The sequence below is a fragment of the Rhipicephalus sanguineus genome, chromosome 5 (genome assembly GCF_013339695.2).
Source record: "Rhipicephalus sanguineus isolate Rsan-2018 chromosome 5, BIME_Rsan_1.4, whole genome shotgun sequence".
Lineage (NCBI taxonomy): Eukaryota > Metazoa > Arthropoda > Arachnida > Ixodida > Ixodidae > Rhipicephalus > Rhipicephalus sanguineus.
Window position 1 is genome coordinate 147,609,778 of NC_051180.1, and position 27,227 is coordinate 147,637,004.

Below are 27,227 nucleotides of genomic sequence, written 5' to 3' on the forward strand. Positions count from 1 at the left end.
CATACAGTACATTAAGCCCACAGGACTTGAACTGGGAACACAATTGGGAGATTACATACGATATCCTGTTAACTCCTAGGTAAGGTAAAAAACCACCGCAGAATCTCTTTTGGGAGTTGCCTGAGCCATTATTTGTTGTTTTTAACTGTAGTACAGTAATAATGACGTACATTGAAGTGAACAAAAGTGGACGAAAAATCACTCTTTCCGTCGGTGGGATCCGAACCCACAAGCTTCGAATTACGTGTTCGATAATAATAATAATAATAATATCTGGGGTTTAACGTCCCAAAACCACGCTCTGATTATGATAGACGCCGTAGTGGAGGGCTCCGGAAATTTAGACCACCTGGGGTTCCTTAACGTGCACCTAAATCTAAGTACACGGGCCTCAAACATTTTGGCCTCCATCGAAAATGCAGCCGCCGCGGCCGGGATTCGATCCCGCGACCTTCGGGTCAGCAGCCGAGTGCCATAACCACTAGACCACAGTGGCGGGGCTACGCGTTCGATGCTCTACCAATTTAGCTACGATGAATTTCAGGGCGAAATCCTAAAGTGTGTCGTTGCCCCTTGAGCGAATCATGGCAGGAGAATGAAGTGGTACAAAACACACGCGTGGCCTAAGCCGCTAATGACGCAATGATGTGACGTCACATATCTCCCAATGTTTGACGTCATCATGACACCGCACGATGCGTGATACATCACATGACAAGACCAAGTCAGGTGCACAAAACTTGCTGGGTGCGGGGGGTGCAGGAACAATGCAATTGACTGAGACCGTCAAGGTAATTTAACGCGTGCCTTTCACACTGCGTCTCGTAATTCATTCATGCAAACTCACCGTCGACGACGCCCCAACCGATCTTTTCACCCTTGATGCGCTCGTCGAGCCACTTCTCGAGCGGCGCGAAGTACTTCTTCAGAGACGAGGCTGACATGTCACGGGTACCGGCCATAATTTCCAGGACGTCGGGCCATGGCTTGGAACGACCCAGCGACAAGCCCTCTCTGGGAGCAAAAAAGAAGAAACGATTATAGAAATAATTGATGAATGATTGCCAAAGCAAGCGAATAAAGCTTGTGCCGACCGCAGTAATCAAGTGGACGCCCTAGCAGTATCTTTGATGTGCACTACCGACGTCGATAACGGTGTTCAGTGATAGCGGCACCAAATGTCGACACTGTTTTGTAGACGGCATGGCTAGCGGGCTCGATAATGTCGCGATGACGATGAATCACAACGATGGTGACGATGGTAGCGTGAACAAGACGGCGGCGTCTTACGCTACACAGAAAGATGAAAGTGTTAGCCTTAAGAACTTAAGATGTGTCTTATCGAACTAACGTGTTCTGTAAATGAAAGCAAGATTTCAAACATCAATTGGCAGAAAGCTAGACCTAAATGGGAGACTTTCGCCCCACTTGTCACGCGCAGTGTTCATGTATCGCTCAATTTCGATGAGATATTGTGGGAACATGAACACTGAACCTTAACGCGCCGTGACAGCTTAGCAGGTAAGGTGTCGCTCTGCAGGGCGTGAAGGCGTGGTTTCAATTCAATGAATTTTCAGTAATTATTCTGACGATTAGTTAATTTGCTCCTACCTTTACTAAACGTATTCTTCGCAAAAGGACAGGACACCCAGGGAGACGCACAGACGCAGCGCCGTGTCTGTGTGTCTCCCTGGGTGTTCTGTCTTATTGAGCTGTTAAAACATTCCATAATTGTATGAACCAACTCGCTCATGCATTCGTTTTAGCTAAATTTATTCTACGACATCATGTGTATCCTACACAACTCTTAACATGAACCATTACCTCTTTACATTAGCTTTATTTTTTTTTATTGGGGTTTCATGGCATTCTAGACAATGTTCAAGTTCCGGCTGACTGGGTGTGAATTCCGGTGTGCTCCTTGAGAAACATAATGTCTCCGGGTGCCAGTGCCATGAATGTTGCCAAAAAATGACCACGTTCTAGACCCCTTCATAAGCCAAGTTTGTCACCTTTTGTCCCGGTCGTGAGATTGGACAGGTAGTTCAGAGCATTTTTTTTTTCATGAACAAAGGTATTTAAAGAACGTCAAAACCACGAAAGAATAGAAAAGCTGTTTTTTTTTAGGATCTCTCAAAGAGGACTGCTGCGTAAGCCGCATTTCTAGGCTTGTCTCGGTTATGATTTTAAATGCGCGAACTTAACAAAATATGTTTGGTTCCGATGTGTGGATGAAGTTCGCGATGTCATAGAAAGATTACGCCGAATTAAAGGTGTTGCCAGGACCTCCATCTGGCTGTCCGTATTTGAATACACCTAGCATCATCCCAGCGCGCAGATATTGTCGCTGCTTTTAACGAAACATTCGTGCGCGTTGCTTACTTCAGTATCTTGCCTGCAGCCAGCTTGCCATGAATGTCGCACTCGTGAAAAGGATGATCCTTATCCAGCTGATTGATGGATCTACAAAGGTGCTCGTGGAATTGATATTGAATGACGAAGGAGAGAAAGTACCTGGAAATATGGAAAAGAGAGATAAACTGGAGATAAAAAATTGTACACCGTGCCAGTACTCATTCATTCATTCATTCATTCATTCATTCATTCATTCATTCATTCATTCATTCATTCATTCATTCATTCATTCATTCATTGTGGTGTTCTAAGGGCGAGTAGCGATGCCTCTAAACACAGGGCACGAACACCTTCTTACAAGCGCAGCGGCGACTGCATTTTCGATGGAAGTGAAAATGTTTGAAGCCCGTGTACTTAGATGTAGGTGCACGTTAAAGAACCCAAGGTGGTCGAAATTTCCGGAGCCATCCCCTACGGCGTCTCTCATATTCATATCGTCGTTTTGGGACGTTAATAAACCTCAGATATTATTATTATTATTATTATTATTATTATTATTATTATTATTATTATTATTATTATTATTATTATTATTATTATTATTATTATTATTATATTATTATTATTATTATTATTATTATTATTACAAGCGCCTACGTAAGAGTGTACAAGCGGCGCTTGTTGTCATTTCATTTCTCGAATGGAAACTAAGTTTCCTCTTTTAAAAAATCATCATTGAGAAAGCATTAGGTACAAGCATCTTACTTATGACAACGGCAAACGTGTCGACGTAAAAGAGACACCGGTAATAAACATTGTTGTACTCTTGGAAGGTACTACAAGATGCAACTTTTAACAAGAGCAAAACACGTTGCCAACCACGTGCGACTACACTAGATATCACAGCTACGCCTTTTTATAAAATGATGTACACGTTAAACAACTCCACACGTTCCAAGTTAATCCGACACTACACCGTTCTTCATCATCCTGACGTGGTTGAGGCATGTAGAGTTCGAATGATTTCGTTTAGGTAAAAAAATTGCCCAGTTACGCCGAGGCTGTGTTTCTGCGACGACGCACTCGACGAGATGTTAAAAATGCCGTTCATGCACCGTTCTTCTACATAGGGCACTTTTTTCTGACAAGTCTTCATTACGAAGTTCAGAAGAAAACACATGGTTTTAATAATCTTTGGCGGTAGATTTGTTCGCTCAGTCTAGTTTCAAGTTTATGTGGGTAGGTTGCTTATCGCAGATTGGAAACTGATATATTGAACATGAAGGCGACAGACGCGAGCTGGTTGAGTACTTTGGGAAAGCAACTTTCCGACTCAGTTATCGCGTAATCAAATAGGTATTCATCGATTTATTTGCATACGCTAGCGACAAGTAGCCGGTGTTGAAACTCTTAACTAGCAACCGTCCATGCCAACATTATCAAAATGTCTTACATCCACTAATCAAATGAAGGAAACAGATAATGAGGCCAAGGGAAGCATATAGGGCCTTATTTTTAGTTGTTAATTGAGGCGTATAGTAATTATGACTAAGGTAAAGTGGACAAAAGTGGACGAAGGAAATCAGCTCAACGCCGGTGGGGACCGAACCCTCAACCTTTGAATTACGCCCGCAATGCCAAGCCTGCGATAACTGTTACACTTCATTGTCCCAATTATCACATAATTATTAAGGCGAAAGCTTTATAGGGCTCTTAAGACGAAAAATCTGGCGTGGTCATGGAACGACACAACGAATACCACAAACCAAAAAACTATCATGGCTCGAGCCGCGCGAGCCGTGCGTTCACTTCATATTTGCGCGGTTCATAGGCCGTATACGCTTTCGCCCTGAAATTGTACAGTGATTTTACACTGGACGATTTTGAGAACGAAGAATTGAGAACGACGTTACGACTTTAAGAACCTTAATAATTAAGAACAAGAAATAACGCCCCTTGCTTTTCCTGTCTTCATTATCTGTTAGCTTCAGAAAGTATTACCAGGGTTTCTCAATACTTTTCTACAAAGTACTGAAGGACCCTCGTGACTGGCATAGCTAGAAAAGGGGGGGGGGGGGAGGGGGCTCCCCGAAATTTTTCGGTTTTGAATGTGTGTCTATAAACGCACACGTACCAACGCACGCCTGGACATAAAAAAAGATGATTAACACTCTTCCCCCCCCCCCCCTCCCCCCCACCCAATCGGAAAAAAGGCCAAGCAGTAGGTAGCCAAAAACAAAGAAAAGGCCGCTCGATTTTTTTTGCTCGTTCTTTCGCTTACCTCAAGTAAGGTACATGCGTGGCGACGCGAATATTAGCGCCTCCGTCGAAGTGCTGTTCGGAACGCTGTATAGGCGGAGAGACACCCTGATACTTCAGTCTGCAACACGGACAATGCTTGGGTAAGCTGAGAAAAATCTAACAGAAGAAAACAAAAATTGCTGCGAAGCTTTCAGTGGAATGAGTTGGAGGCGTGGTAGCACACGTTCATTATTAAACTGTTATAACAGCTGGTATCCAACAATGGTGAACCAAGAGAAGTTAGTTAGCCAAGTTAGCCATTAGTAAACATTAGAATTAGTTAGCCAAGAGAAGGCAAGAGTAGTCTCCAGCATCCAACAAAAACCAGAATTAGCCAGTGCTGGCTGTCTGAAGACGTTATTGCTTTTGGTTTGTTTCCAAATTATTATTCTGCGTTCATTTCGTCTTGGATATTGAATTATATGGTAGTCTGTATGTTCTACGTTTGCATCATCGCAAGGTCTTTTTTTCTCGAATTTTAGCAAAGATTTCCTGACCCGAAAATTGCTTATGAAACCCCAGTTTACTTCCCATATAGATTACTTATCGTTAAAATTGTTTAGGTTGTTATAAAATCGACAACATCGTCTTGTGTTCATTTCTTATTTCATCTGGCTTTTTATGTCAGTTTTATTCCCTACATATATTTGATTAAACCATTTTGAATCTTTTTGAACAGGGTAGTGTCGCTGAAGCCGATGTTTCGACAAGTGGTCTTGCTTTCTTCAAGGCAGTAACAAGGCGTTTGCTGCATTGACAATGTCACTCGTCGAAATGTTGTCTCCAGTGATACTCCCTGTCCAATAACATTCATATCTTTAAGCCTCGACCTTCTCCTGAACTTCTGCCTGGTTAAATACTCTCGTGCGTCAAAAGTGCTAGCGAGTCAAAAAGCAATAACAAAAAAAAAAGAACATTCGTAGAATGTTAAATCAATAGGCGACTTTCAATGTGCATTCGTTCATTCTGACTGGCCTGTATTCCCAGAACTTCTCATTCATCCTGTCGAAGGGGGTCTCTCCCGTGAATATCGACCACCGCCACTTGTCCAGGAAGTAAGCGTACGCCAGCATTGGGAGCTTCTCGAGGGCAGTGAGCAGCAGTAACTCGGCCGGATCTGATAAGACGAAAAGCTTATTAGAACGGCCAATAAACGCTCAAGTGTCACAAACTAGAAATCGCGTCTGAATAAGTTAGGCCTCGAAAGTTCGCATCTAGGGCACAGTTAGCGCCTTCCCGTGACAACAGTGAATAGCGTAAAAGCTTTGTTCTCGTATAGGGAGGAAAGATGGAAGGAAACAGATAAGCAATTAGTAGTGAAGTTAAGCGGGAAAGCGTCTGGTTGGCTAACATATACGCTGAGGGATTGGGAAAGGGGAATAGAAATATGAGACACAAAGAGAGAAAGAGAGAAATGGGAGGAAATAACGAAATGAGCGTCAAAGCGTCATCCTCACATAACTTTCAGCACAAATAGACGACGCTAGACGAAGAAGCGAAACACACCACAAGCGCTCCCTCCTTTGCCCTGCATCGTCTATTTGCGCTCAGTTTTATATGAGAATGCGATACCAACTAGCCCATCTATAGCTATCGTGTCAAAGCGTCAATTTCTTCATAGCGCCACAACACGAGCAAGAAGGCGGTCATGATTGCGTCAGATTAGGATAGGTTTGCGTGGCGTTTATACGGGAGTCAAAGCTCTTAGTAAGAAACTGGGTGAGGAGATATAAGAGTTGAAAGATATAACGCGAACTGGACTTGCCGTGATAATCTCCAGCTGCCAGAAGACCGAGCGCCTTGAGCCGGCTCTTGGTCATCACTGAAAGGGTAATCAGGTCGCCAACGGCCTCTCGGAAAGCTACAAAGGTCGTAGAAAATTAGAAATTTAACAAAAGTACGAGTTACAAATGCGCACAGAGTTGTAATAATCTGCTACGCATCTTGTAGCCCCGAAAGAATCCAGTGACATCTGCGCGGAACGTACAGTTATCACGGATTGAAACGTGACATGGAATGTTTCAGTATAACGATTGGTATGCGAAATTGTTCGAGATAGCCGCGTCATGTCGCTAAGAATCTGGCCGTTAATGGTAATGTTGGCTCTGATGAAATGTTCGAGTCGCAGTTACGCCGATGTGACACAAAACGATTACGGTGCCAAACGTAAGTATGCATGCATTACTTAGCCTCAAATTGTAGCTTTTCGATCTGTGAATACTCTACTCCTTTTTGAAGCGACAATGTGCTATGAGGTATATCTGCAGTGACACGCGAGAACCATTTCGTTCAATCGCAGATTTACCTAATAGTTATATTTTTTTTTTCCTTTTTGCGGAAACCACCTATAATCTTCTAGCAGCGTTGTGTAACACCGCGACTCTTTTCGTACGTTGATTGCGATGCTTGTATACCGCGCGTTTTCTCAGGCACACGCTTCAGTGTACCGAGGTATGATGCAGTTGTAGAAATTCGCTATGTTGCCTCTGGGAGTCGAAGGCATCCAGTAAACTGCATCTTCGGCGCTTGTGTGAAACGCATGACCGCATTGCTCTAAATGACAAATTATGAGTAATTTGCCACCTTTTTCTTTCCTTTTTTTCCTTGTGCCAGACCACTGTCCAGTTCGCTTCGCACAGAAGCATCCACGCAGCAGGTATATCGCGACGCCGTCACGTACTCGAAAGTTTGGGCTGTTGAGCGCAAGTTCACAGTTTCAAATGCTGACTGGCTCGAATAGCCTGCACCTTAGCAAAAATATGCATTGTCTAAAAGAAATATGATTACCGGTTGACGTTATATAGCCTTTCTCGCTGAAGATTTGAACTATAATAGGGGACGCTCCAGAAAAGCTTTATTGAAATAATTCCATTTCTCTGGATTTCTTTAGGCTTCAACCAGAAGCTTCTATGTGCGGCTGTTGAGATCTACAGAAAACGGAAGTATGATATAAAATGTGCACAGTCAGAAATATTTGTTGAGCTCTCTCGCCGGCACAAAGTCCAAGGCGAGTTACACAGACACCAACAGAATCCCTCTTCAGTGGTCACTAATGAAACCCGTGACTTCTCTTTTAGTCACGGATTTCGCAGCAGCAACTGCGAACTTTGATTATAAGTGCGCGGTCGCGATAGCTGGCGCGCGCGCTATCTCGACAGACATCAGTAGACGGCTCATATACGTGCTGTGCTCTCACCGCTTACTTCACGTTGATACGACAGACAGCACGGAAACCCCATTTGCTCCCTGGAGCGGCCGTATTTGCTTAAATCAGCGTTTTGTAGAGTTACGTGAGATCGAATCCAAAAAAAGTTAGCTGCTAGCCTTACCTCTTATAACACCTCCCTTTGTTGCTATCGAATTCACTGATTCGCCCTTGCGGCAGAACTGTGATTTCTGTTTTACTCACGATGATTCATTATTACTCCCTTCTTCGCGATAATCGAACAAACTTACCTGGGTTAGCACTTCGCCGTAGAAGTACGTGTTGCGGTCGGTACAACATGTAGTTTATGACATGGCCTACCTCGCGATGAGCAGTTTGTAAGTCAGCCGCTGCACTGCTTGTACACGCCTTGATTCTGCATTTGCGAAACGGTATCGGGCTGCAAGTCTTCCATTACAAACCGAACAAGTCTGCACTTTCCTCTTCGTTATCATTTCGCTCTGTATATTATACGCATCAATTAAAATATTATGGCTTGAGTCTAGTTTGACCCCGCACTTGAATTCTACTTTAAAAATGTGTAGTGAAGTAAATTTTTAAATGCTACCGATCATATATTGTTGTGAAGATCAGTAGGTGGCTAAGTTGCATAATTTAGCGTACAAAAGGTACTCCACACAAAAGACGGGAACACGTCGGGGCTGTCTTCTATGTGGTGTTCCTTGTTAGATTAAACCATTTCTTTAAATCAGTGGTTCTCAAACGGGGGTCCGCGAAGCTATTTTTGTGGGCCCACGAAATCCATGGTCGAAAAAAAAAAGAAACGCGTTCCTTGAAGGCACATTATGTCCCGCGACAGCGGCCCCTTTTGAGTTTTGGTATGCTTCGCTGCATAAGATATTTGCATTGCGGCGGAGCTTACCTATGTTTCTCCTTCTTTATGAGATGGCTCTAAAGTTTTTGTTGCAGTTTCCCACGACATATTCATGCTAGCATGCTTTCTCCAGGCTAGCATATTTGAAAAGCAAACATGGCTAGAAGCAGGTGGAATGTGGCTGCAGGCCGCACAGCTTATTTACAAGCTGTTGAGATGACGCGGTGCTTTTGTTGGACCATTCTTTGCGAGGTAGAAATTAAAGGCACCTATTTCGCGCTGCATGTTATGTTAATTTATGCCCCCCCTCTCCTTTCTCTCACTGCCAGGGGTCCCCCGTCAGTTTCAATGGCTTACAAGGGGCCCTAAAATATCCGTGGCTGAGAACCACTGCTTAAAATAAACACCAACCCGCCCGAAAACATGTTCTTCTTGATCAGATGCGGAACGCTAATATCCTAAATTTATGTGCCTGAGCTTTTCGAACCTTAGAGGGTTGTACCGTTTGCGTCGTAAAAAATATGAGCACATATTTATGAGCTTCCTGGTATTTATGTCAGCTGGAACATCTGCGAACAAAATAAAATTCCTTTCTTTCAGCCTGTTCGGTATACCATTTTACCTGTAATCATTTCCGATAGCGAAATCCCACGCCGAGGCGTCGCACTCAAATGCCCTGTCTTCGGGTTTCGTAATTATAGATTTATTCCAGAAAGTGGTGGCCGTGAGCGGTCCCAGTCCCAAGCTCGTGAAAAATTCCTCAGCCGTCCGATATATTTTTTCTGCCGTCCAGTTCTGAAAAAAAGAAGAAAAAGATAAAACGAGGGGCGAAATGAATCGGCACCGTTGAAATGTAGACCTTCGAGGCTGTTCGCCTCAATTTTGAACCTGCGCTGTCTTCTAAGCGGAAACCTGCTGTGCTAACACTGTTCACTCTATAGTATCCCAGCAGAAAGTACCGCCGCTTCATTTCGATCAAGGTCCTCAAATGTCGCCGGTGGGACAGAGATTCCGGCTCAAGCTGTAAAACGTGAAAGAGGGGAACACGTACAAAGATGGCGATTTGATATTGAAAGGGAAGCTGAACTGGTTTTAGAAATCGAAAATGACGTCACCGCGAAACTTCGTGGTTGAGAAGGGCCGACATCGTTGTCGACAATATAATTTTTTCCGCTATTGTTGTAACAATACCTGCAGAATACACTACATAAAAGTTTGTCTAGCTCCGCCCACGCTTGTGAGCCGGAAGTGTGGGCATAGAAACGAACCAACCGGAATTACGTCACCTTCGGTTCCGCTGATGGAGCCGCGCTGTACTACGACGGAAGGTTCGCGCCACTCACTGATCCAAATTAACTGCGAGAGCGCTGCTTATGCTCAAGTAAGTGTAGAGACGATTAAAATTATGCAGCTGTATTACAACACCTTTCATATCGTAATTTAATATTTGAAATTTTCAATATTCCAATTGACAAACAGCCGAGCGCAATGTAAACAAGCGTCCCTCGTATCTTCAACCGTGGCCTCCGTGATTAGCTCTGGCTGCGCGCCGTTGCCGGAGGTAATTGCGGGGCCCACGCGTAAACAGTGCTGCTGTTGCAAACGACACGCCGTTCCGAAAATGACGTCACAGCATTCGCTCAGAGACTTAAGACGTCCTTCTGCCGCAGCCGCTGTTTCTCGCCAAAAAAGAAATGCTATTTGCCTTAATTTTTGAGAATTCTCGCATCGATGTTCGAATTCAGCGGTTAAACTGTGATTACACAATTCGAAGTCATTTTTAAGGTGCTTGAGCTCCCCTTAACTAGGCCTTCCTATATAGTAATACGGGGTGTATTCGTAATAGCTCATACGGTAGAATTTTTCGAAAGGGCAAATACCAGGACACCATGCGGCTGGACATCTAAACCTTATTGGCGGCCGTTTTTATTTCTGATCAACCGTTTATCGTAAATGACCGTTCTACAAGTTTATTCACGACGTTGCTAGTGTAGTACACGGCCACAGCTCGTGGACAGTAGTAGCACGATAGTGAAGAAGCACAGGCAATAAAACTGTTATTGGTGCAGTTCCCTGTTTCTTTCGCATTATCTCGCAAACCGAAGCCGAAAGTCGATTAAAACATTCTTAGCGACATTGCAGCTGGTGCACACGATATTAATGCAGTTCCCATATTATATGTAGCTCGTCTAATTGTCCTTCCTTTAATCCATATAATTAATAGAATGTTGGCCATAGAAATATTTCCAATGCAATCTGAAGTCTTCCTGCGTATATACCCTGCCTGTAAGGGTGAAGTAAAAGAATGACGAAGAATTATAGACGAATCTCAATATTTTTTGTTATCTGAGATTATTCTTTGAAAGTCCGTTGCGCGTTGTCCGTTGTAGGATTTCTTAACAGATATAGTAAACACAGCGCAGGGAATAACTTTGAAAAGCGATTGCTCTTTTATTATCACCTTCATTTTATCATCACTTCTTTCTTCATAAAGTTGAGAGACTCGCTAGACACGCCCTAGTATGCGGTCTTTCATCTTTTTGTTCTGCACTGTGCTTATACTTTAAAGTTGTATAGGCTACAGAGGCAGCTCTTGTTTAAACAAATAGTTCAAAGCGCGACATTTCAAATGGATTGCAACATCAAGTAAGTCAAGGGCAAATATGAACAACCACACAAACATTGTTGAAGGTACGAATGAAAAGCTTAAGTAGGCATAAAAACGTATTCTTTTTTGGTACGTTGTCCTGAACGCTTCAAGTTCGAGTTGGCAGATTTTTTTCTGTCACCATATGAAACAATTTTCCTTCATTCAGCAGTATCTACCTCAGTTATGACATACATCATGGCCTACGCACGACCTCGCTAGTGTCAGTTTGACCAAGTTCTGATAACAGCAACAAATAATAACTTGACCATCAAATGCATTTTATATATATTCAGTACAGATGAATCTCGTTATAACGAACATTAATATGGCGAATGATCGGTTATAGAGAATTAAATATACGAATTTTGGTTGGTCACGCTTCATTTCAATGGTATTTGTTCTCTTTATACCGAAACTTAAAACGCCAGAGTTGTCGCGATAGCGGCTGTAACGAATAAATATATGGTTCGCGCGAGGCACGAGAATCGAAAGGTAGCATAAAAAAAAATCTTGGAAAGGCAATTAGGAACCATTTTTTTTTAATCATTCGAAAAAGTTACGGAAATTCGGTCATACAGCGGTAAGAAACGCACTTGACTGGTTGCCTCATCTCATGAACAGAACGGGAAAGCTTTAAAAGCCTACGTGACTACGAAGGGTGGCGTGATAAGGAAAGCGGACGCCGCCGACATGGCCAGGAGTCTGATAACCTATTTGGACAAATTCTCGACGAGCAAAACTGCTGAAATAGAAAGATCCTCCCGTACATGGACACTGTGGAAACCATTCTGAGCACCGCCTTGAAGTCACCAGACGAACGTCACAACCTTCTTCAAATAAATGTCAACGCTCGCTTGTTTTGTTGAGCGAACTTTGTTTCGTTGGAACTTCAGATCCCCATGTACAGTCGCAACGGAAAAAGATTAGCACAGGTCACTGGTGACCGGAGCAGCAACGTTGCGACACGCGGCGCTGTTGTTCCCGAGCACGCCGGTAGCGAGAGTGTCAAGCACATTACATTTTCCAAAGCAGGGGTGGCCGGCGGAAAACAATCCAACAAGCAGCTTTCTCGGGGCAACTACGATAAAGACACGGTTGCTCGCAACTCCAGAGGAAAAAAAGAAAGAAAGAAAGAAAGAGAGAAACAGAAATCATGTGCATAGCCACGTATGCCAATAAGGAATGCGCAAGCGTTCATTTCACATGTGGGCTTTCGGATGGGCCAACAGCAAGATGGGCTGCTTTCTGCCGGCCATCCCTGCTTTGGAAAATGGAACGTGCTTAGCACTCTCGCTATCAGTGTGCTCGGGAACAACAGCTCCGCGTGTCGCGCTTTTGCCGCTCCGGCCACCACTCACTTGTGCTAATATTTTTCCGTTGCGACAGTACCTGTATATTTACATTGAAATGCCGCAAGCAGACTGGTAAGGACTACCTTGTCTATAATTGGTTTGAAAGCCAGAATAATGCGTTTCTGCATCTTGAATTTTTGCGCGAGCCAGATTACCGATTTGTTAGAGCCGATTTTAACTCTGCTGTTACAACGAATATCGGATATACCAATTTACGGTCACGATGCTATTTCGCTATAACGAGGTTCGCCTTTACACATCTTTGCGTAGGGTATGCTGCACAGTTGAGCCGATCCGTTTTTTTTTCTTTTATTAAGCAAGGTTGCCTTTTGATCCAGGTTAAAAGAGGCGTCTTCATAGTTTTCTCTACACGTCCTTGTAATCTGTATTGCTTCAAATGTTTCTCTCATTTGTCCGAGTATTTTAGATAGCACTTATAACTATGGCACAAAGTTAGCTCAGTATCATATATGGCAGTAGCATTCATTTGTTCTGGCACGATTCATGGCCTCATTCATATCGAACGGTTTAACGATTGTCTGGCCGATCCCACTGTTCAGTTTTATTTATAGTATTGTAGGCATCGTCCGGAAACACGCATTGGCCGTTTCATTTTGCATAATCTCGCTAGTATGACACATTTTACGCGAAGCATTTATAACTAAGATTTCGGTGGCTGTGTTCTATAAGAACCGGCGCCGGCGTGCGTACAGAAGTGCGGACCTCAAAAGTGCGCCGGTGATATGCGTATTAATATACGCCGTTTCCCAATGATTGGTGCTCTCTCGGTCGTTGGTTTGTCGGTTATCAGCAGTTTCTGACATGGTAATCTGACCGTTTATCGACGTCTCTTGTCAGTTCACGTTGCCGTATTTTGTCGTTGCCTGGATGTGAACGCATGTTGAGCTGCTAGTCGCATGGATGAAGGTCTCATTCTCGGCATAGAGGAAGCATCGAGCAACGCGGTAGAAAGAAAGAAAACGTCAGGCACGTAAAGCTTCGCTTGCTCCCATTTTCCCGATAGGGCATGGGCTCCTTCATGTTTGTGTATCTTTACACGTCCGAATAAATAAATATTTCATCCATTTAACTAAGCATGTGTGCTGTGCAGTTAGCCGTAAAGAAGTTAAGTGTATGGCGTGAAGTGAACACTCTTGGATCGTTCTGTACAAGTGTCAGAGTGCCAGCGCCGTTCATATAGACGAGTACGTGCCTCACCTGTTCTTTCATCCCTGCCGTCACGTCAGTCATATTTCCGTACTTCAAGAGGTGAGAGTACAGTGTATGCCACTCCTGGGCCCACATGTCGCCTGCGAAAGAAAAGAAAATATACACGTTCAAACAGGGGAAACCGCTCACGCTGTCGTAACATCAAACGGTCAGAGCATGTTGGTACACTCGTGACTTCAGCACTGTACGACGTTGCGACGTGAATTTGCTGGTATTCTTTGAAACCCGCGTGTATTGCGTTGCTCTGTCCTGTGTTTTCTAGTCTTTAGCTTTTATAGGGTGTAAGTTATTCGAAGGCACCGTGGTTTTTATGTAGAACGCTGTGGCATTCGGTCTCCTTCCAGCTTGTAGCGTGACAAATTATCAGAGGTTATACGTGCCGTAACCACGGTATGATTATGAGGCACGCCGTAGCGGAGGGTTCCGTAAATTTGGGCTATCTGGTGTTCCCTAACGTGCACTGACATCGCACGGTACACAGGTCTTTAGCTTTTCCCTTAACGAAAACAGGACTCAGTGTCTCTTGCTTTGTCGTTGCTTCCTTACTGTTATAGCTGTGGTGCACAAGATACGGTCGCCTTTTAGAAATTCCTCCTTTGGCAGCATGTCACTTTGTGAATGGCATTACTTGCAAGAATTAAAACAATAAAATAATGTAATTTTTTTAGTGGCACGAGCAGCGAGCGACGCTCTTGTATTTATTCCGAACACTTCTGGTCGAGCAGTTCCGGTTTTCCGAATATTCAGATGTCTTGTAAAAGGTGCGAGTGCCGCTGCCAGACACCTAGGTCGATGATTAGGGTTGCCTCCATACCTTTTTTTTTTTGCCACGCAGAGCACTTGCCCTTTTTATGTTAACGCGATAGCTTTAAAGAGCACGTTTCCCAGGAATTCCTGTGTCGGTGTCGTTGGTTGTGAGCGAAAAGTCAGCGTTGTCCGCGAGCGAAAAATCAAGAAAGATGGAAATAAAATAAATAAAAAAAACTTCGGTTCCAGTGAGAATCGAACCCAGGCCTTCTGCGTGGCAAGCCGGTGTCCTACCTGAGCCACGCCATTGCTTCAAACTGCATCAAAAAAAAAAAAAAACACTCTATGAATGTCATGTAGTGGGAGGAGTCTCCTTAACGCACGTAACATTGTATGCCAGAAACGTAGAATCGCGCGAAGCGTCAAAACATGTCAATCGCTCAACGAGTTGGTGCTTTAAAGGCCCACCCATTACAAAACGCTCAGATTATAGAGTTTCATACAATAACCCAGAGAGGAAACTGGCGCTGCGATCGTTCAACCACCATGGGAATGATGGGAAGTACAGGCTTCGGATTGGATTGCGTTAACTAGCGAACTGTCTACAGATCTTTTTCTACAGTTTCAGTTTCGTTCTTTGCGAGGCCTGGGTAATGGGGTGCGTTGCAAAGCACTCAAGCAGTGCCTTTGTTGTCCAAAGAGGCTGAAGACCGCTAGATCTCTTGGTTTGCTGCGATGTTGCAGTTTTACAGGTTGTATATGACAGTTTTAGCAAAGTGTCGTGCACTCACCGCTGCGCATAGATGTAGCGTCCCATCCCAGTGCGGGAAATTGCATAGAGTTCACGTTTTGTGATAAGCGCTACTTGTCAAAACTCTTTCAAATTGACTGCAAAATGACGGTGAAGCTAAGAAGACGCTCCACCGCCCTCCTTTGACTTCACTTCACAACAGAACGAGAGATGCGTTGGGGACAGACCACTTGGGCAGACGCACCTGGCATCGCAGCAGATGATACGTTAAGTGTTTCTCACTCAATATGCTACTGTTATTTCCATAAATAGAAAATACGTACTTTCGAGGCAAAGACAAGCGCGCTTGTTTTAAGTGTTGTAAAGAAACTAATTCATTATATTATGATGCCAAATCTGAAACACAATTGCAGAGCAATGCAGACCCTGGTGGTTGAATTTGTCCAGGTTTTCAGTTCCATCTCACGGTCACGCAAACTTTTTGCAACAAGTTTTGCGTACAAAAGAATGAAGCAAGTTCGAATTGGAAATAACTTCATATCGCTTTGTTTTACAACCGGCAAACGAGCGTCGCGAATCTAAAGAACCTAATCCATCCGAAGCAAATCCGAAGCCTGTACTTCCCATCATTTCCATGGTGGTTGAAGCGCCGCTCAAGGAGCCCGCGTAGACACTAGCGCCAGATTTCCCTCTAGGTGTTATTGTAAGAAACTCTATGGCTCAGACATATTTAATCATACTCATCAGCAAACGCATCAACAACGTCAGCAGCTGCGTAGGTTCGCGCGTTGCCTTACGGACGCGTAGTGGGCCCTTCGCTGATTCGCAAAAGGAAGAACTATGGCGTAGGGGGCACTGCGCAACTGTACTTGCAGTAGGTATTCTAGGATGGTTTGATACGGGCAATGTTACGCGCACAGTCATTTGTTTCCTCGCGGCATGGTTGAGGCATGCACAGAGAACCGAAGTCAGGCTAACAATTGATAAGGCGATGCGCACGGGGCCCGATTACGCTATCGCGTTCTACTCTTGAAGGCGAAGCACAAGCGTCTTCAAGATTTCTTTTTCTTCATTTCGAGCAAAGCTTTTGTTTGATGTCCGGAATTTGTTCGGATCTGGAACGTTCAAGCTAGAATATTCGTACGCAATTAGATTTGTGAAACTTGGCTAGCCGAGTCCTTTGGTGCATAGCTGATTTCGCCGACAAGCATATGAACGCAAACGTCAACGTTTTAACAAATCAAGGTAAATGTTACAAGCAGGCCAATGTTCTGTATAATTCCGAATAATTCCGACGCAGAACTGCGATTATTGCAGAGAATAACCAGAGGGTGAATTTCTAGATTTATTCGTCTGCAAATGCACATCGCGATTGGCCAGCCACTTTTGATAACGACATGTCCAGCCTCACTATTGGGATGAAACTTTCTCATCAGAACAATTCGAGTGAAATCGGTTTTTATTGTTGTAAATATGTGATGAGATATTTTGCGTGAACACACAGGGATGAATGCTGAACAAGTTATTCGCCGAATAAACATGATTAATTCACTGTGAGTCGCCTGTATGTGATGACTCTATTTATTTATTTATTTATTTATTTATTTATTTATTTATTTATTTATTTAGGAAAAGCAGCATAGAAGTTTGACAATCTCACCGTGACTCGATTCCACTAAAATGATATTATTCCGTACTGTAACATTAGTACACTTTACTAACCTGATTCTCGTGACGTCCCCTTCCTTTGCTTCATTACTTTCGGCGTCATGGTACACCACATATCACTTTTAGATGCGAAGCATCTTATGGCGGAGTTCAAACCGATGGTGGTGGTGGTGGTGTGCGGCGTAACCACCCTTGCAGCGCATGCGCCAATCCTCTCCACTCCACTCCCCCTCTCCGCTCCCCCTCTCTTCTTCTCTCTCGCCTTACCCCTCTCCCTCTCCACTTCCCCTCTCTCCCTCTCCACTCCTCCTCTGAAACGCGTGCTCGACCCTCTAGAAAAATATATTTTTCTAGAGGGTGTTGGCTCGACATGCGAAAATTCTCTCCTGCGCAACGCATGCGCGTCCCCTCCCCCTCTCTCTCCGCTCCTACGCTGCCCCCCTCTCGCGCGCCTATCGACCGCGTCCCCCCCTCGCCCTTTGAGAATTAACGGCCCGGCTAGAGGGAAGACACGACGAGCGTAGCGTTCCTCTTCGCGTTACACGACGCGAGGTCGGTAGCATGCCCGAGGTCGGTAGCATGCTCAACGAACGCCAACGGAACGCGATAGCGCAAGTGCTCCGGCTTCGCATCGCCTCATGGTCCCCTTTAGCGGGAGATGGTGTAATTTTAGGGGCGTAGCTCCTCTTAGTCTAACCTTGTCCCATGTCAAGCGTAACCGCGGCAGTATCTCCCGAACAGTAAAAAGATGGCGCTGTCCCATAAAGATGCATGCAAACTGCAGTTGGGTGATGATATACTAGATGGCGCTGTCCCATAGAGATAGACAAAATAAATAAAAATAAAATACAAAAATAAATAAAAAATACAAAATATAAAAATAAAAAATAAAAAACAGAAATAGAAAAATAAAAACAGAAAATAAATAATTTAAAAAATTAAAAAATAGAGAAATAAAAAAAGAAGGGAAAACGGAAAAAGGAAAAAATAAAGCGGCGTATCGCTTTGATTACTGCTGGGCGAAACCACTGAACATTTCACGGTGTACACATGATTGCTTCAGGAAAAAAAAATTCACAGCATATCCACGGGGTGAATGATGATGAGTGGGGCGAAGCTACGGAGGGAATCATCTGTAAACCGTGAAACTCTTCCGTGAAATGCGCCCAGTACATAATATAAAGAGTGTGAAACATCGTGTGTATATTAAACATCAAACTTTCATTGTACTGTTGGTTTACGTGGTCCCTTCATTATCACTTGTGATCGGTGAAATGCAAGGAAGATGTCCGCTCCCGAGCGACCGCATTCCCCGCTCGCCCTGTGCGAATTAAAGGCAAGGCTAGAGGGAAGACAGGACGCGCGTTCCACGACGCGAGGTCGGTAGCATGCCCAACGAAAGCCAACGGAACGCGATCGTGCAAGTGCTCCGGCTTCGCATCGCCTCATGGTTCCATTTAGCGTCCCAAAACCAAACATATTGCTCAAGGTGTGCCTTGCGTTTTTCGTAGAAATAATTTCTTTATCATGTACATTAAGACGAAAAGTTGAAAGCTCACTAGAGTGTATCGCCCGCAAAGTATGTCTTTTAGTGTGATTTAACTCTCGTACGGCAGGGTCCTCGCGCCGTTGCCGGTCCACCTCGCCCGTTGACGATCGGGCGAGGTGGCTAAATACAACTACTACTACTACACTTTAAGAAAAACATCTGGCGTTCTTTCGTTCTGCTTTTACAAAACATCTGGCGTCTTTCGTTGGTTTATTTCATCAATCAACGGCGTTTTGAACAAAATTTTTATTGTTTAATCACGCACAGGAGAAATCTCACCAGGCACTACCTTGGAGGTAAACAATGGCTGCTAATGGCAATGAGAGACAGAAGAAGTCGGCTTTTAGCTAACACTTACACTTCTACTTCTACTAACGTTTCCTACTGGAACATGCCAATGGCTGCTAATGGGGAATGAGAGACAGAAGAATTCGGCTTTTAGTTAACGCGCACGCTGCGAATTTTTTATTGTTCAACAACGCACAGGAGAAATCTCCCACCGGCACCACCTTGGAGGTCAAAGCGTAAGACTTGTTACTCACTACTACGATCACGACGACTACGAGGGACGAACGGGTGCCGCCTTAAGGAGCTTCGCCCCTAAAATAATCAAAGCGGCGTATCGCCTTGATTACTGCTGGGCGAAACCACTGAACATTTCACGGTGTACACATGATTGCTTCAGGAGCTTCGCCAAAGCTCTTCATCATTTACCCGTGGATATGCTGTAATTTTTTTTTCTTTGTTGCTTAATTAAACGTTGTAGAGATGACCCGGTGACCACTTGTAAACGGTAACGTTCGTGCCGAATAGCACCATTGTATTTGTTACAAGACGGACTGCTCAGCAGCACTGCTTAACCACTTCATTGAAAAATATGCAAATGAATCACTGGCGCAGTGGAGATAACCAAACTAAGCAACGCATGCGTGATCATAGCGTATGTGGCGCCCTTTAATTGTTGCAAGAAAGGGCGTTGAAACTTTTTTTTTCGCCACCCTGTCTCCTATAATTTTTACACGTAATGGGATGGCCTGTATTTCCAGCCTGCTAAAATTCTAAAGAGGTACAGCATTCCAAAAAAAAAAAGAAACAAAGAATTTCTCCGTCTCTATACTCTCTCCTTTTCTTTTGGATTTCCGCTGATGTGTCAGCAGGCAGACTGAACTAGGCAGCCGAACTGCTGTCAACGGCATCTTCCTTCCCTTCACCTTCCACGCAGGCCTAGTGGTTACGGTGCTCGACTGCTGGCCGGAAGGTTGCGGATCGAATCCCGGTCGAGGCGGCCGCGTTTTCGGTGGAGTCGAAAATGCTCGAGGCCCGTGCGCTTAGACTTCGGTGCACGTTAAAGAAAACCAGATGGTCGAAATTTCTGGAGCCTTCCAATACGGCGTCCCACATAATCATATAGCGGTTTTGGAAGGTTAAACCCCAACAATTATTATAACTTCCTTCCCTTCGCCCTACTTCGTTTACACTTCTCCTAAATAATAAACTGCCAGTTACTACGACCAGGCATACGTAAATGCCAATTCGTCATAGGTACAAAAACCTAATATAAGAAAAGACGTGCCCAAAATGTGTGCTGGAATGGTGCCGTCGGGAGGCATGCAGCCATGGTAGGTCTGCTTGAGGTTCATGCGCACGTAGCAGTGCAGCTTCTTGTAAAGGGGCTCCAGTTCCTCCCATAGCTTGTCGACGACATCGGTCATGTTGGCCGCGTCGTACTCGTCCAGCCATGCCTCCTTGAGGTTTTTGTAGCCTGCGATTCAAAGCAGCATCCTACTGGAGCGCATGTGTTGATCGACTTTATACAGCCCTACATGACAGCAATGTTATCCGATTTGGAATGGTATATAAGACAACCATATTGATAACTTTCTAGATTTAAGGCGTGGCAAAGAAGGTGTGTTTTGGCGAATGCAGCTGTCATTTGACAAATTTCATCATACTGGTTGTTCAAGCCATTGACAGTTAAAAAGAGAAATAGCAATGTCGATTAACAAAGAACAAATAGCTACGGTCCATAAAACTAGACACCTCGAGTAAGTTTCATGTTTTGTCAAACCGCAAAAGAGTGTCGAAATCCGCTGGATGCCCGCGCTAGTTACGAATCTCGTCAACCGATGAATAAAACAGTAAGGATAACGGGCGCGGCGTTATGAACGGAAGGCCTGAGAGACGAACTACCTATAATAATACTCGATGCTTTGCTTAACGTACCCAGAAACAATTCTGTGTTCTGGTACGCAAGAATAAGAAATAATAATAATAATAAATTATAAATCAGAAACACTGTAAAGTAGAAAATAAAAATAAAGAAGTTACAAAATGTGTTCTTGTCTACAGATAAGAGAAATATAGTAGTAGGCTAATAGCAATATGAATAACAAGAACATCAGCAACTATAATAATAACAATAATATATAAATCAACCTAACTATTTGGTCAAGAAAACTGGCCTCAGTTGATCCCTGTGCATTGCGAAGAATGTGGTTGTGTTTCGTTGTTTCAAACAACAAACTTAATATCGTCACACATTTCTGCCTATACGGCTGTCAGAAACACATACGACATAAGGTTCGTGACGGCTTTCAGGGAATTCGCTCAGCAGGCCGTTCATAATTCTGTAAGTCAATGAGGCTGTGTGTCTTGTCGATCGATTGAGCAACGTATAAATCAAAGCAGTACCGTTGTAAAGTTACGCACGATCATTTATTTTTTTACTCATAGCTGTGTGTAGTAGTGCCTGAAAAGCGTATTTTTCTTAATCGTCACTATGATACCTATCTATAACCTGCTTATAACCTGCTTTCTCTGAGCGAAAAAACTCAAGTGGCATTTTATGATGGGAAACAAAACAGAAAGGTTTAAAGAAATAGAAGCATATACCGTCAAGATGCGCAGACTCGATGGCAAGCTTAACGTATTCGATAAACTGTGGCTTGACAGCTGTACCGGCGGCATTGTGCCACGCCTGCCACACGTCGAGGAGCCTGTCGGAGTCGCCCATTTCGGCCATCATCCTCGTGAGATCTGGCGGTGGAAATTAGAACGAAGTGAAATGAGTAAGACATGTGCATACATACATACATACATACATACATACATACATACATACATACATACATACATACATACATACATACATACATACATACATACATACATACATACATACATACATACATACATACATACATACATACATACATACATACATAGTCACACCACGACTGCAAGGCGTACACGCTGAACAGTCTATCTGAAGAGCGTAGGAATTTTTTTAGGCCTGTTTCTAAACAAGCTATCTTTCGCACGTGTCTTGACATTGACCACTTGCTGTGGCTGTGCTCTGGTGCTATGGATAATAAACATATCAGCACGAGATGCTCAGACAGGTCAAAAGAAACCGGTGCCTGAATAGTTTCGCCCCTTGGATAACGGAGAGCAGTCGCGTTAGCGCATGATTGCAATACCTGCGCCTGCAACGCACAGGGCTGCATGCGTTTATTTGGTGCCGTTTTGCTCACTTTTTGGGACGAAGCACCTTATGCGCTCGGGCTGTCGGCGTCTCCTGTCGTCGTAGCCCGTCACGGTGTCTCCTGTCGTCACCCGTAACGGTAAAGCAAGCGGCAAATAAGACGGCGCGTTCGCTCAGGAAAAGCTCGCGAGAACGGGCGCTCGCCCGCGAGAGACAACGCCCCGCGTGCGCTTCTCCGAGTGGCAGATACGACTGCGCGTTGGCTCAGGAAAAGCTCTGTTTCAGAGATGGACGCTGTCTGCGATCGGCGCTGGACGCTGTCTACGACGCTGTCGGTAGCATCCTCTCATTGCTATTGACTTGTCCATATGGCAGACACCGGTGCTTCGCACCTCCCCAGGTATCACGTTAGTGGAGCTCTCTTGTATAGTATAGTATAGCAAGGGGTGTGAAAGGGAAGTGAGGGTGAAGAGGAGGGAAACGAGGAGGGCAACGCCACCAGCTCCACCCCTTCCTTAGTCTTCGCACTACTGTAGCGCGGAGCTGCCCCAAATTTTTGTACTGCATACGCTTCGCTATAAATAACCTGAATAGAAATTTTGTACAAAAGTGATATAATCCAGTGATATGCAGGTGTCGTTGTGTCATGGGACTTCATACTGATAATCTGATAAATGTAAACAATACAAAGCAACTGAGAGAGGTTACACAAGCAGTGTCTATGAGGCTGTTGCCAGTGTTTCGACAAGGGCTAGGCATCGTCCGGGATACGTTCGGGGGTGGGGGTATCAACCCCTCCCACTCCGTAGGTTTTTATTTTGCATGTGTATACATACACTCGCACATACAATGCACGCACGAACATAAAGAGTGGCTGAAGGCCCCCCTCCCCTAAAAAATCAATTCTGGCTACACCCCTAGCTTCGTCGATTTATTGAAGCACTGGCATCAGCTTCAGACATCGCTTGCTCGGTTACGGTGGATCACTACAGCATAACGTGAAAGCCATTGCGAGTGCAAAACCAAGTGCTTGGCTTAAACCTGCGTAGCTGTGACGAGTAATGGGCAGGTGTATGTATTGTCGCTTTGTTTTATATTACTGTGTGACAAGGTGAACCTACTTGTCTTGTGTACAATTTAGTAATGAGGTTAGTTTTGCTTAGCCGTTAATTAGGCGCTACCGCTTGGCACCCTACAAAAATTATTAGAGAGAACTCTTGTGCTACAGCGTCTACGGGAGCTGCAAGCAGTGCGGGTCAGCCAGCTGGGGAATTATGTGTAGTGCGTAGATTCGCCTAAAATTCGTCCTTTTGGCTTTACACGGCCTTTTTTAATTTACAAGCTGACCATTTCAAAAGTATAATTGCATAAATGAAACAGCAGAGTTCATGCACGTTCGCGCATACCGATTGTAGCTGTGCATATACAAAAACGAGATTGCTTCGACATAAAAGCTGCAAAGAAAAGCCACAAAATATTCCGAAGCAGCAAGCAAGCACGAAGGTCAGAAAAAGTTTGTGCATTGGTTGTCGTTTCCATGGCAGCCAAAGAACGGCAACTGCGGAGCTCCTTTTCGCAATATTAGAAATATACTAGCTAAGAGCTCTCGGAAAGGTCCCTGGAATAGGTGTGTTGGCAGCGCCTGCTCCGAAACGTAGTCACCACAGAAGCTGGTGGCTCGAGTTCAGAATCGTTGCCCTTGTTGGGCATAGCTTACGAAAGTACTTATAAAATAGAGGCTAGAAAACGAGTCCCATGCCTGGTGAAAGTGGCAGCTTGGTCTTTCCGCAAACGCTGACTTCCTTCGTCGCGTAGAAAGCGTACGCTTTCGATCGAAGGCTGATAGCCTGAAATAGAAAACAGAAAAGAATATAGGAAAATACAGAAAATAATACAGAAAAGATCTGCTCACGAAGCGAAAATTGACGCACTGCAATAAGGCATGAAATATGTGCACTAACTTTTTCGAGCTTGTCATTGGGGAGGACGCTCATGCCGATCGAGGAGGCGAACTTGAATATTAGCTTCAACGTCAAGTTGCCGAAGTTCTTCCAGTCGAATTGCTTCGCGGTTAATCCAAACTGGCGCTGAAGCATGGCGACTCGGCTCCTGACCTTGTCCTGCAAGTACCACGAGCACGCAAACAGAGTATATATATATATATAACTATATATATATATATATATATATATATATATATATATATATATATATATATATATATATATATATATATATATATATATATATATATATGTGCTAAAATCAGGCATATGTAACTGCACAACTGCGTTCAGATAAACCACACGCGCTATGTTCAAACTCGAGACAAAAAAATGGCAAACACTGTTCCACGCTATGATCTAGCACTTCAAAAGTATTCGTGCAACAACACATCATTCTTTCTTTTCTCGATGCATACGATAATGAATGCTCTCGACAGACTTATAGGGGAACCGAATAGATGACGTTCTAGAACTGTTACAAAAAAATGCTTGTACTTTCAAATGAGCTCAGTTGTTAGCACACCATACTTTTTGCTTCTTTCCCATTCTTGCGTATGGTTCTTATTGTGCCTAATGGCTCGATTCTCGTCATTGTATTCGCACTTGATGTTGTACTTGTTATCTAACATAGTTTTTATGTCTATATTATCTGCACCATTATGCTTATAATAGTATTATCAATTGTGCATGCCTTACCTTCCTTATTATTTGTTTGCCTTTTAACCATGTTATTCTTGTTCGTACCAATTATTAATATTATATTATTATTATTGGTGTTGTCTATGATTAAGCTATTTTCAAACCACCACTCATGCAGGGTGTTCTTTTTTTAGACAATACAGATTTTTTTTTGATAAGAATGCTATGACAGTGAGGCCGCTGTCGTCTTCGCAAACGAACTCTACGCCGAGGCGGAGAAACTTTGCCACAGGCAAAGTTACATTCAAATGAGTAGCTAACAAAAACTCGTTAATTAACTTTCTAATTATTAGTATTAAGGCCGTTGTTTATATGGAAGAGTTGTAGGACGTGACAATTTATGGCATGCCCATTTTTTTTTTAAATCGCAATAAACGCACGTGATTTGAGATAATAATCAGCGAAATTTAAGGCCCCGATCGAGACGAAACCAAAACTGAACGCACCGGACGCGCAGGAAATCCGTCATCCCTGTTACGTCAGACCGGGAGCCCGCGCGACGATTTTACAGCGAAAGCTAGCGGTCATAACATCACAACAGCAGCCGTTTATGGCGCCGTAGTTGTCCGCCGCCATTGTCCGTAACCATTATCGCTCGAACTAAGAACAAAAATGAGAAAAAAATATTCAGGACGGAACGGGATTCGAACCTGGGCCCTCTACATGGCAGCCCAGTATTCTACCTAAAAAAATCTCCTGCAGAGGCTTCATGTCGGGAAGGAACCACGTTAACATGTGTAATATAGTGTGGTAGAATAGTAAAATAACAACCAGGCATAACACAATGCGAATTGTGTAACGACGGGTCCCACAAAGCCAATTACAAAAGGATCAACCATAATTCTTCATCTTCATCAGCCAGAGCACCAACAAAGTGCACATAATGCCTTGCAGCTATGTCGCAAGTGCCAGGCTTCTCTGCAGAATGAAGAATAATGGCATATTGGAGGATTTCCTGCTTCACAAAAATTATGATGATTTATAGCGTAGTGGCTACCTCGCAAGTGTACATGTATTAGTTGCTAAGGGAGCCCGTAAGGCCCTCAGTATCCGTTTCTTCGAGACCTCAATAACGTTATCTTTCTCTCTCTCACGTTAACATACTGTAATATAGCTTGGGTAGAAGAGTAAAATAACGCTGTACAGTGAAATACAGTGAAATAAGTTGTACAGTGGAAAACAAGCTCGAAGGCTATCATTCACCCGGTCATATAACACCACCAATGTTATGCAGCTTTGAGCATCATGAATAAGCTCAACGGGCAACGTGGCAACAACGCTGGGAACGAAGCAATAGCAGGTGCATTTCCTTACCGCATTCTCTCCGATTGTAATCAGGTCACGTTGGTTTCGAAGTCCCAGCCGGCGTTCTCCCGCGCGTTGTACGCGCTCCTGAACACGGCGTCCAGACGTGAGGAGAAATTCCGAGCACTCGCTTCGTCCGCGATCAAGCCGGTCTCGTTCTCCACAGATGCCAGGTAAGCGGTCTTGCGGAAAATTCATCGCGAGGTCATGTAATATGCAAAGTAGCATTGTCCATGTGGAAGCATTGCGGCATAAACTCTCGTTTAAAACAGCGGAGCTCAGTAAGCTTGGCGAAAACTCCGTTGTCGTACCGCATTAACTCGTTGAGCGAGGAGGAGCCACGTTGAGCGAGGGGGAGCCCATTCTAGCCATGCCAAGGCACGCAAAGCCAAGACAGGAGCGTAGTATAGTATAGCAATGAGTGGGAAAAGGAAGTCACTGTGAGGAGGAATATGTGAGGAAGAGGAGGAGGGGAAGGAGGAGAGCAAGGCCAACATCTCCGCTGTTTCCTCAGCCTTCGCACCACTGATGCGTAAATGCCTCATTTTTTTTTCTAATTGCAGCGACAAGACCGCCGATGGTCTCGTATATTTAGCTTTGTTTGATCGGATTTTGAGACTCCATCGGATTACGCTCCAAATATGCTCAATTTGACATATGTGCAACAAAGTTACATTATAGAAATGAAAGAGGCCATGAACATATGAATTTTTCTTTACTGTATGGATAGATGCGACACTTTTAATAAGGTTCAAGATGTCAAACGCGTTAAGATATTGAGACGAGCATAAAATTGCCTGTATCTGTATTTCATGCCACTCAACGGTAGAGCAAGAATTGTAAGCCGTCTAACTAAACTAGAAAAGCAGTTAGAGGCCTGCGTTCATGGGATCACATAACAAAAAGCTCCTTTCTTTAATTGATTCGTGTCTTTCGCGAAGCGTGGGCCATCTTTAGGAAATAAGCATCGTGTTGCTGCAGTACCGCTTCTTAAAAATTGTTCACTTACGTAGTTGCCCGCTCGCACGGCGCAGAGAAATGCAGGAAGTAGCAGAACCGAATATGCCGTTTTGACCTCGTAATCCACCAT

The 27,227-nt window shown here is 44.0% G+C and overlaps 1 protein-coding gene across 1 annotated transcript; it reads right to left on the reverse strand.

Annotated features, from left to right (window-relative positions):
• Positions 1-833: 833 nt before the first annotated feature.
• Positions 834-27,227, reverse strand: LOC119395013 (angiotensin-converting enzyme). The gene is made up of 13 exons (XM_049416059.1): positions 27,147-27,227; positions 24,089-24,247; positions 23,887-23,974; positions 21,536-21,679; positions 20,217-20,405; positions 13,917-14,008; positions 9,319-9,491; positions 8,113-8,237; positions 6,413-6,517; positions 5,632-5,773; positions 4,637-4,735; positions 2,383-2,514; positions 834-1,014 (listed from the first exon to the last, which is right to left on the reverse strand). Exons 1-13 carry the CDS (start codon positions 27,225-27,227, stop codon positions 834-836), a joined length of 1,710 nt encoding a protein of 569 aa, XP_049272016.1.